At 40.1% G+C, this 11,492-nt stretch overlaps 1 protein-coding gene across 1 annotated transcript in view; it reads right to left on the bottom strand.

Annotated features, from left to right (window-relative positions):
* LOC107290821 (adhesion G protein-coupled receptor B3-like) overlaps nucleotides 1-11,492 on the bottom strand; it is a 139,273-nt gene that overhangs the window by 19,997 nt on the left and 107,784 nt on the right. Inside the window, exons 9-10 of the mRNA XM_015819747.1 lie at nucleotides 9,477-9,516; nucleotides 5,240-5,883 (exon numbers count right to left, since the gene is read on the bottom strand). Of these exons, the coding sequence (XP_015675233.1) occupies nucleotides 5,240-5,883; nucleotides 9,477-9,516 (684 nt within the window). The remainder of the gene's footprint in view (nucleotides 1-5,239; nucleotides 5,884-9,476; nucleotides 9,517-11,492) is intronic.

Here is an 11,492-nt window from a genome sequence, read left to right as displayed (position 1 = left end):
ATGATAGGCCTCATCATTTATTTTATTTGTATAACTTTCTTGGGAAACACTTGGCACTGATAGTAGATTGGTGTAGTTTTACTAACAGTAATATCAATTAATTAGTATCCAATTGTTCTAGTTATCCTTGTAAACATGTAAAAGTTTTTTAAAACTTAACTTTAATTATATGTACACATATCAATATAGCACTCTGGAGTCCCCCAAATAAAATTTTGTTAACAGGAATGTTTTCCTAGCAGCCCATTTCTGCCTGCAGACCTTTCACACTTACAACCTTTGCAGCATCCCCATGGTCACATGATTAAAATTTGGATACCTGGCAACTGACTCATATTTATGACGGTCACGGCGTCCTGGGTTCCTGTGATCCCCTTTTGTGACCTTCTGACAAGTAAAGTCAATGGGGAAGCCAGATTCACTTAACAAGTGTGTTGCAATGATTCGGTTAACAACTGCAATGATTCGCTTAACAACTGTTGTAAGAAAGGTTGTAAAATGGGGCAAAATTCATTGAACAACTGTCTCACTTAGCAACAGAAACATTGGGCTCAATTCTGGTCATAAGTTGAGGACTACCTGTAGTCCATTGGAAAAAACCATTTTGATTTGGGAAAAATTGAAGTTTTGTAATTGAGCAATGGGTGCCTTCAACCTTTGTCAGTATAAGGCACCTATTTGATTGTTAACACACTCTTGAGGTATCTAAACAATTTGGGTGACTTTAGAGAATGCTGAGTTGTCCATCCATGCTAAATAATGTACTTACTGAAGCACTAAGTGAACATTTACATCTCCATATGTATATATCAGTGGTGGCGAACCTATGGCACGGGTGCCAGAGGCGGCACTCAGAGCTCTCTCTGTGGGCATGCACACCGTCGTCCTAGTCCTAGACCTTCAGCTGGTTTCTATAAAACCTTTTTGCTTTAGGCCTCTGCCGCCGTGTACAAAAAAAAAAGGTTCAATCAATCAGTCAATTTCAAATTCTTGCGGGGAAAAAAAAGATCTTGCAAAGTTGGAATTGATTGAACTTTTTAGTTCCACCCAGTCTGCTGTCACCACTACAGCCATGCCCACCCAGTGGGTCACACCCACCCAGTGGGCCACACCCACCCAATAGGCCACACCCACCCGGCACCCGACGATGCATAAGTGGGTTTTGGGTTGCAGTTTGGGCACTCGGTCTCTAAAAGGTTTGCCATCACTGGTATATATCATTATAGGATATTATTTTCTTACAGTTGTTGATTCTTAGGAGCCAAAGGAAGGAGGGAAATGTCTGTTAAATAAGCCATATTACAAGTTTTTTTTCTGCTGTACGTGACTATATGTTTAATAATAAACCTACATTTTCTACAATTACTGTATGTCTAATTCACCAATGTTCGTTTGATACTTGCAGTAATAATAACAACAACAACAACAACAACAACAACAACAACAACAACAATAATAATAATAATAATAATAATAATAATAATAATAATAATAATAATAATAATAATAAAGTTGGAAAGGACCTTGGTGGTCATCTAGTCCAACCTCCTGCTCAGGCAGGAAACCCTACACCATTTCGAACAAATGGCTGTCCAGTTTCTTCTTAAAAACTTCCAGTGTTGGAGCATTCACTGCTTCTGGAGGCAGGTTGTTCCACTGGTTAATTGTTCTAAATAAATAATAATAAATCGTTCATTTTCTATGTTCTTCTTTAAGTAGAAAATACTCTGAATGGATCCTGAAAACTCAGAATTTGTTCAGAATTGCTGCTGAAACCAGGAGCTGGAAGTTCTGCTTGCATTATTAGGGTTTGGTAAGTAATTTCCTAGTTGCACAATTCCCTTGATTGCCTTGGCACTCTTTTCTCACTTTTATTATGCATCTAACAATCATTGGTGTTGCATTTTCAGATTTTAAAATGGATGAGCAGAGGCCACAAATCACACCAGTGCCCTTTACTAACACGACTAATTAACTGCGCGGAAGTAATGATAATATGGCAATGTAAATTATGTAAAAAGCTATCAAGATAGTTGGGGTTATGATTACATTGAGCATTGAGAAACATGTCATCTGTCTAAATGCACACCCAGTGGCAACATCGAGTGAGTCCTTCTTTTGACTGAGGAGGAACATACCAAAAAACAGACATTTCAGTAGATGTTGTCAGGTCCAAGCAACTGAGAATGGCACTTGGAGTTACTTCTGAGTAGTTGCTTTCTGCTTACAAACAGAATCTTGCCAGACTAAAACAATTAACTGAAATAACTATAGATATACGGTGTGGATTGCTAGGGAGGGTCCAGCCTTGTTCTCTTCCTGCCCACCAGACATTCCAAGCTCCATTGTCTCTTTGCCCTCCGGGAAAAAGCCCCTCCCTCCTGCAACTCCAGACTACATTCCTCCACAGATGTGGCATATCCATCTATAATACAAATGCCAGCTCAATATGGTTGTATCTAAGTCCTTAGTGTGCTATGAAATGGAATAGGCTGATTTTTTTTTTAAAAAAAAAAATCTGAATATTTTCTTTTTTCTCATATATTAGTTGAAGTATTTCTTTCACCTTCTAGGTGGAGCAAACTGATAAGAAAATAATTGAAATGCAAAGATAATTGAAATGCAAAGCAAATCAGAAATAGAGTTGCTTCTAGTCTCATGCTTTGCTCTCTAGACGTGCTATTTCTAGTTATCAACGTTGCTTTAATAGATTTTCCTTCATACATAAGGGATATTACAGAGACAAAAGAGGGACACAGATATAGTTCTGCCATGCCGGCTCTTGTTCTGAATGCCAATATGTACATGACTTAGAATGCTTAACCATCACTTAACATTTGCTGGGTCTAAGAAGCAGCAAGAAAAGAAATTATTGTCGACCTGCATAAGGAAATGTTATCCTTGTGAACAAAACAAATAAATGTATAAGGTTTTCAATATTGTCAATGATTTTAGAGACATGCTAAAGGAAGGAAAGTATTCTGAGGCAGATGTTCTACTGGACTTGATGCTGGAAAGCCGAAACCTCGTTCTTATTCTCCTTCTATTGCTTCCTATAACTTAGCCTAAGAAAACCTTATAATGTTGTGGAAGGACCTGTTTTCCTTGCCTTGGGTTTTAAGTGCTGCTCTAACTCTTCTTGCCTTCTTTCAGGCACCCCGTAAGATCTGGTGATACTTTATACTCTCTCTTCCATTCTTCTGCTTCCTTTACATGACTAGTTTCTCTTTGTTCTTTTGCCTAGAAGGGTTTCCATTTGCTCCCCATTTCCCAATCCCTTCCACTCTTCATTGGTGCAGCCCTCAACAGTCTGACTTAACTTTGTCTTTTATAGCCCATAACAATAACAATACTTATTTTTAAGGTGAGTTAAATCTTGAAATCCCATTATAGGACTTTCTGGGGGAAAAAAACCAAGTGAAAAAGACCCATATTGATTTACCTGTTGCAACAAGGGAGGCTAGAATGACATTTTAGTGGGAGTATTTTATACTTTGCTTGTTTGCCTTTTAGCATTGCATCGGATGCCTAGGAAATGTGTGAAATAGTAAGTGTTTCCTACTTTGATATTCCATTTTTGGCATTCTATAGACTTCCTAGGGATTGTATAAAATGCTTAATTTCATACGTTAATGATAACATATATACAGAAATATGTACTTATGATAAACATAGGCAATAAATTAGAACCTCTCTTGACCAATTCTATTTCTGTTTAAAAAGGTCCCTTCAAGATACTCAAGATCAGCGGTTCTCAACCTATGGGTCGGGACCCCATTTGGGGTCGATCGACCATTTCACGGGGGTCGCCAAGCAAGGCTGTCCGCCATTTTTTTCCCCTTTTCCGGCAGGTGCCTTACCTCCCTTGAGCTGGGCCAGCTGGTGGTTGGCCTGCTCCGTCTCTGCCGCTTGCCAGCTAGACCTCGGCCGGCGCAGGGGGCGGAACCACGCATGTGCGGCGCTCCCGGGAAGGGAAAGTCCTCGACTTACGACCGGTTGGGTAGTCCTCGACTTACGACCGGTTTAGTCCTCGACTTACGACTGGTTTAGTGCTCGACTTACGACCGGTTTAGTCCTCGACTTATGACCGGTTGGGGTCGTGGCATTAAAAAGGTTGAGAACCACTGCTCAAGATGCATTGTATGCAAAGCCAATCAAGTTGTACAAGAGGCAAGGCCTAGCCCCTGAATCATAGAAGCCTCTTCCCATCATTCAAGCAAAAATACAACAATCAAACAATGCACATTTTGCCTCATCACACTGTCTAATAGTATGACCAGGCTAATAATAAAGAAAAAAAATGAAAAGAAATAAAATTCTATCACATTATTTGAAGCGACTAAAGATCTAGATTCTTAGAAGTAAAAGGAAAGAATATAAAGTTGGTTTATATTATATTAAAATAGATATTATCTCTGGTAACCCTTAATGGACTTTTGGTGACATCAGAACTGAAGCAATAACTTTATGGATTTGTTTATATATAGGAGAGGAGATGTGGGAAGGAAATCATTTGTTATATTTTAAGAAAAGATGATACATTACTAAAATTGTTTATACCTGTCATCATAAAGGGGGAAGTCATTTCTTTGTATATATATATATTTATTTTTCCTAATATTTTTCTCTTTTCTATTTCTATGTCTATTTCCCTACCTTTTTTTTCCTGCACCTCCCTTTTTACTTTTTATCAGTTATTGTTTAGTTTGTCTTAGTTCTGTAATTAAAAATCTTTTTATAAAATTACTGTCAGATAAGAAAAACTCTCCATAAGCCATTAGCACAGGGCTCTTCAAACTTGGCTCTTTTATGACTCATGGACTTCAACTCCCAGAATTCCTCAGCCAGGCATGAGGCTGAGGAATTCTGGGAGTCGAAGTCCATGAGTCATAAAAGGGCCGAGTTTGAAGACCCCTGCATTAGTACAACAATAAGTGCAGAAACATGCATTAAGCCCAGAGAGATAGGAATAGAGGGAAGGAAGGGAAACACAGACAACCTTGCAAGAGTCTGATACTACAGCCTATTTCAATATAGTATAGTTTTAATCTTTTTGTGAAGTTGGTTTCCTGATCTGGTCTACCTCGTAGGGTGTAGGGTTGACAGTCCAGCAGCATGAGAAAACAGTTGCATGCTGCATGTCTTTGGTGTGTGTGTATGTGTGAGAGAGAAAGCCATCCTCATCTGTCTTTGACACAATAAAAACAGGATGCATGCACTCCATTTCTACATCACTAACCTCCAAAGAACTCATTGATATGGTTGATCCAGTTTCGCTTCTTGCTAGTCCTGTGCTATCGTCCATCTCGGAAGCTATGAAATTCTTTACAGCTGTACGAGGTTCAAAAGACAAGTTCTGCATGTGTTCCTGGGTGGGGAGATGTTGATCTAAACTCATACTGAACTGGTCCATTACATTTGGGTTCATACTAAAATCAGGATTAACTTTGTAGTGCAAAAGCCTTTCGTGAGGCAAGGTCTCCATGCCTAGATTCAACTTGCTGTCATCCTTCAGCGATGCCTGTGTGTTCACTGAACCTCGAGGCATGACAATGTAGTCACTCTCCATCATGCGGTCCTGAGGGTGGACTACATCCATGTCTGCACCTCTCAGGTTGTCATCAGTACATAAATAGACAGTTCGCCGTAGCTCAGTGTTGTCTTTTTTAAGACACTGGTTAGCTAATTCACTCATGCTCATGGGCATATGCATGCCTCCCGACTGCTGAATGATCACTTTAGAAATTATATTCCCAGGCAATGTGGAATAGTTCATTCCTTCAGGGTTGGCTGGCTTGTCTTCTTCATCATCATTCAGGGAGATTCTAGATAGGGTGCCTGTTATCGTAGCTGCTCGGCATGGCCCAATGTCCTTATGGAGAACTGTGAATTAAAGAGTAGGAGCACAAATTGATAAACACCTCTGAAATTAGAAGCTGGATTCCATCTGAAAGAATGTCTTTACTCATACTGGTGCTGGATCAACCTTCTTCAACTTGGCCATGAGGAGAAACTACAATTCCCGAATTTTCAACCTGCTTTCAGCCTGGACAAAGGAGGGGGCCAAGTTGAGGAAGGCTGAAAAGTTTTAAACAAAGCAATTATGACATTATATATATCAAAGAAAAGGACAACCATTTAGGATTAAATTGTTAGAGAAAGTGATTTATTTTAGGATCCACTCCGTTTTTTCTTCCCTCTTTTCCATTTATGGTAGCTGAAATCAAGGGTAGTCTTGATATTATAACATGTATAATTACTGAGAGTTATACGTGGTGACAAATTATTCTATTAGAAGATGTGTGATTGCTTTTCTATTTTCAATTAAACAAAAAAAAACTATTTGCCTCGAAGCAAGGATATAGAGGAGAGGGACTAGACCATTTCAAATCTTCTTGTAATGTAATTCTTAACGGAAATTGATAAAAATCCATTTGAGAAAATTGTCATTAGATTTTTCCTAAGTGCAGATGTCAAATCATTTCAGCCAGCCACCTTTTATTAAATCTTTCATTTAGAGCGTCAAATTTTAAATCTTTAATTTTTAATAATGAAACCTGGTCATATTTACCATAAAACTGTCTTTTTCAATAGAGTGCTTCTCCCTAATCCTTTTTAAGCAGACATGTTTTGGAAAGTAGTATCACATTTCCTTTGGTTTTCAGGAATTGAAATGAATGACTCTGTTTCGAAAATCTAGCTAAAAATCACAGTATCATTAAATTGCCAAGGAAGGGAGATAAAGACATCGTTGTGAAGTGCAGATGTAATTAACAAGTGTTTATATTCAAAGGAAACTAGGAAAGCCATTTCAACTTAATGAAACAGTATTAATGTATTGTTTGCAGTGATATATAAGCACATTGACGGGAACAATTTACAGTTTGCCATGTATTCACTGACACAAGAGGAACTCCTCAAGAAACCATCACTAGATTCAATTATTCTTGATAACTTTTGTCCAGTCTCTAACCTCCCCTTTTTTGGAAAGGTTGTTGACAAAGTGGTTGTGAAATAGCTTCAAAGGATTCTTGATGAAGCAGATTATCTGGACCTCTTTCAGTTAGGTTTCAGATCAGGGTATGGGAGGGAAACAGCACTGATCATGCTTTTGGATGATCACTGCTGTGAGTGGGATGGGGTAGTTCATTCATCCTTGGTCTTCTTGACCTCTTGGCAGTCTTTGATCATCTTATCATGGTATCCTTCTGGACTGGCTATGAGTGTTGGGGCTGGGTGGAACTGTATTGTGCTAGTTCTTTGTCTTTCTCCAGGGCTGATTCCAGTCAATGTTGATAGGGAGTGTGAAGTCCCGCCCTCAGCTCCTACCATTTGTGGGGAGCACAAGGTTGAGAACTCTGCTCCTGTTTGATGTCTATATGAAGCTGCTGTTGAAGTCATTCATTGTCATGGGGTGAAGTATCATCAGTATGCTGATGATACTCAGTTGTATCTCTGTCCTTAAGTGAATTAACTGTGCTGTCCTTTCTTGGTGTTTGGATATGGTGGAGGTTTGGATGACAACAACAGGTTTTAGCTCAACCCTGGCAAGACTGAGTGGCTTTGGGTTTTGGGGCCTTCAGTTTCTAGGGTCTTATCATCTGTGGAGCTGGATGAAGTTGAACTAACTTCCAACTAACTCATGACTCTTGCTTAAAGAGAAGATAACAGTTATAGCTAGGAGGGCCACCACGAGGACCTCTACACAGCCTTGCCAGTTGTGCCTGTTCCTGGACAAGCAAGTCTACTCTCAGTTACACACTTCCCAAATGGATCACTGCAACATGGAGCTGCCCTTGAAGACCACCCAGAGGCTTCAGCTGGGATAAAATGTTGCAGTGCGATGTGTGCTCCGAGATCTGTGCATATTACACCTCTGCTCCACAAGCTGCATTAGATGCCAGTTTGCTTTCAGGTTTAATTCAAGGTGTTGGTAATAACCTATAAAACCCTAAACAACATGGGGACATGTTATTTGCAGGACTGCTTCTCTCCAGTTACATCTACCTCCTCTCATCAGGTCCAGTATGTTACCCATCTTGTTTATAAAGAAGTGCCATCTGATGAGAACCAGGAGGACAGCCTTTTTTGGTGGAGCACCTGCCTTTTGAACATCATTCCTCCCATTAGCTTAGATTAGTTCCAACCTTACTTGTCTTCTGAAAGGCTCTACAGTCTACAACAGTGGTGGCGAACCTATGGCACAGGTGCCAGAGGCGGCACTTGGAGCCCTCTCTGTGGGCACCCGTGCCGTTGCCCCAGCCTTGCCTCCCCCCGTGACCCCCTCCTCTCCAGCAGCCCCCCGAAGGAGAGTCGCCCCTGAGCGTGGCCCATGCGCAGCAGCGCAGCCAAGGACATGGCAGCCAGGCAGCATAGACAAGACTCTACCCTCACACTCCATTGTGCACAGTTGATGCTGCAGGGTGCGGGCAGAGGGCGTGACCGCCATAGCGCTGCTGGGCTGCCTGGGCGATCTGCGGCGGGCCCTGGAGGCAGTGAGTGGCCCTGCGGGCAGGCGGGGCAGGGGATGGGGGGTCGGAACGGGGGCGGGGCAGGGGTGGAGCAGGGGTGGGGCCAGTTTTTGGGCACTCGGTCTCTAAAAGTTTCGCCATCACTGGTCTACAATATGGTTTTGCCAAATATGCCTGAGGGTGCTGTTATGGTTTAGAGCCTGCCTAAGTGATTATATTCAAGATTTTCACCTGCCTGCTTTTTCTGTTTTTTGGTTGTAAATTTGATTTTTAATTGGGTTCTTAACTTGGTTTTAAAGGGGGTCATTGTGTTTTATTGATTTTTGGGTTTTGTTTATTCATTATTTATTTGGTGTTTTTTTTATTATATTGAAAACAGAACCACAAATGTGAGATGGGCAATTGTACAAGTTGAATAAGTAAATACATAAAAATAAAATAAATAAAAATTGAAGCTCAGATCTGGTGGATCATCTTTGCTCCCTTAGATTTTAGTGAGAACCTGATGGCAAAGTTTTTGGCTTATAGAAAAAGGACCTTTCTACCCTTTTACACTCAGTGCTTTGTGACTGATGACAATTGGCATTTTATTGAGCTATAGCCATATTTAATCAAGCACAGCATTAACTGAATATGGAAAAAATATACATATGTATATGTGGGAGTTATATGAATTTGTTTGCCAATTAAACTTCTGCTCCAATTATAAGTACTTTTCTTTCCTAATCCTTTCGTGCTTGCATATGCAGATGATTTAATATATACAGACTCAGATGCTGTCTCAGAGAAGTTGTTTTTAAAACCTTGTAGCACCTGAGTTTTCCCAACCTGCTTAAAAAAAATGTACTTTTTTCATACTCAGTTTATACAGTAACACTATTTTTTATCAAATTTTGAACCCCTCTTAAGGTTTGTAGGCACTCATGTTGTTAAAAAGGAATCAAATCCTTCAAAAGGATAAAGCTACTTTTAATTTCATTTCATTTGGTGCTCGGACAGCCTTACCTGACCGACAAGCAATATCCACATCTTTTTCAAAATCTGTCTGTAACAATAAGAAATAGAAATGAAATGAGACAACTGTTAGCAATCATCAGCTAAAGGTCAAGCTAAATGTGGAACGTCACCCAGAGGTGCCATCCCAGCTCTGTAACACAGCGTGCATCACATCTTCATTACACAGTGCATCGAACCTTCACTCTTCCAGCCAGTGATATGAAATAAAATAACAAGCACAATGATTTACTGAGCTACGACACCATGCCATGTGTTGGATAATTAAATATTACAGAAGAACAGAAAAGTGTCCAGCAGTAATGACAATTACCAAGCAGAAGATGCTATAGCATCCACTTCTGACCTCAGCTATCACATTTCCTGCTAATATCTTCCTCACTAAAGCTAAACTACACATTCCTACAGAATGACCACAACTTTGGTCACCATATGACAAAAAAGATGTTGAGAGTTTGAAAAAAATTCAGAGAAGAGCAACTAAGACGATCAAAGACCTGGAGACTAAAATATACGAAGAATGGCTGCAGGACTTGGGTTTGGCTAGTCTAAAGAAAAGAAGAAATAGGGGAGATATGATAGCAGTATTCCAGTATTTGAGGGGCTGCCACAAGGAAGAGGGGGTCATGTTATTCACCAAAGCACCAGAAGGCAGGACAAGAAACAATGGTTGAAACTGATCAAAGAGAGAAGCAACCTGGAATAAGGAGAAACTTCCTGACAGTGAGGACAATTAACCAGTGGAACAGCTTGCCTCCAGAAATCGTGGGTGCTCCATCACTGGAGGTTTTTAAGAAGAGGCTAGACCAGGGGTAGGCAACCTTGACTCTTTTATGACTCGTGGACTTCAACTCCCAGAATTCCTGAGCCAGCATGGCTCAGCATGGAAACCTCTCCCTTTCTCCTCAGCATGGCTGGCTCAGGAATTCTGGGAGTTGAAGTCCACGAGTCATAAAAGAGCCAAGGTTGCCTACCCCTGTGCTAGACAGTCACTTGTCTGAAATAGTATAGGTTCTCCTGCTCATTTATTTCATATGTAGAGATATGGCAAAGAAACATTTAGCACCAGTATAGAAATTCAGCAGAAGGCATGCTGTTTGCTAGATCCATCATAAAAAAGGTTTTCACGTGATCCTTTGTAATTCTGTATTTGCACACACAGAAGAATCACCTTTATTAAATTTTCAGATTTGATACTGATATAGGCTAATTAGGTTTTCCCACATAATAACACTTCATCCCTGCATTGCATTTCACCTACCTAGCACTGCAGACATCAAAACACAAACATTTTTAAATCATGGTTTTATTAACCTCTTCAGTGCACATTGTTGTTGTTGTTTTTTTAACGAAAGGTGACTTTTTCAGTTCTCTTTCACAGTAACTTCTCAACATGTAGAAATAATGGATTTTTATGGCATACAGGCTTAGTCAAACCAGTTTGCCCACTATGGAATTCAGAAAAGTACTGGAGATTCTATAAAGACTCATTTGTAAACTTGTCCCTTGCAACAATTGCGACACAATTTCAGAAATGCACATAATATATACCGCAGAAAAGCCTGGGTTCAAATGAACGGTCACTTTAAAAATCACCTTGTTTTTAGCCCACAGAAACAGCTGCATTTGAGGAGATGGTCCTCTCTCCCTACTTATCATATGTAGATCTCCTTGTACCATTTTGAGTAGTAGGAAACAAGTATGGGAGAAACGTTCCAGACTGCTCAGTTAATTTGGTATATACAGTACGAGTGGTTTCTTAACAGTTAAGTACATGTAGTCCTCGACTTACAACAGTTTGTTTAGTGACAGTTCAAAGTTACAACAATACTGAAAAAAGTGACTTATGGCTGTTTCTCACACTTATGATTGTTACAGTATCCCCATGGTCACCTGATCAAAATTCAGATGCTTGGCAACTGGTTCATATTTATGACGGTTACAATGTCTTGGGGATCACGTGAGCTGCTTTTGTGACCTTCTGACAAGCAAAGTCAATGGGGAAGC

Source organism: Protobothrops mucrosquamatus, unplaced genomic scaffold (assembly GCF_001527695.2).
Source record: "Protobothrops mucrosquamatus isolate PMUCROS unplaced genomic scaffold, P.Mucros_1.0 scaffold973, whole genome shotgun sequence".
Classification (NCBI taxonomy): Eukaryota; Metazoa; Chordata; class Lepidosauria; order Squamata; family Viperidae; genus Protobothrops; species Protobothrops mucrosquamatus.
This window is presented reverse-complemented; position numbering and strand designations above follow the sequence as displayed.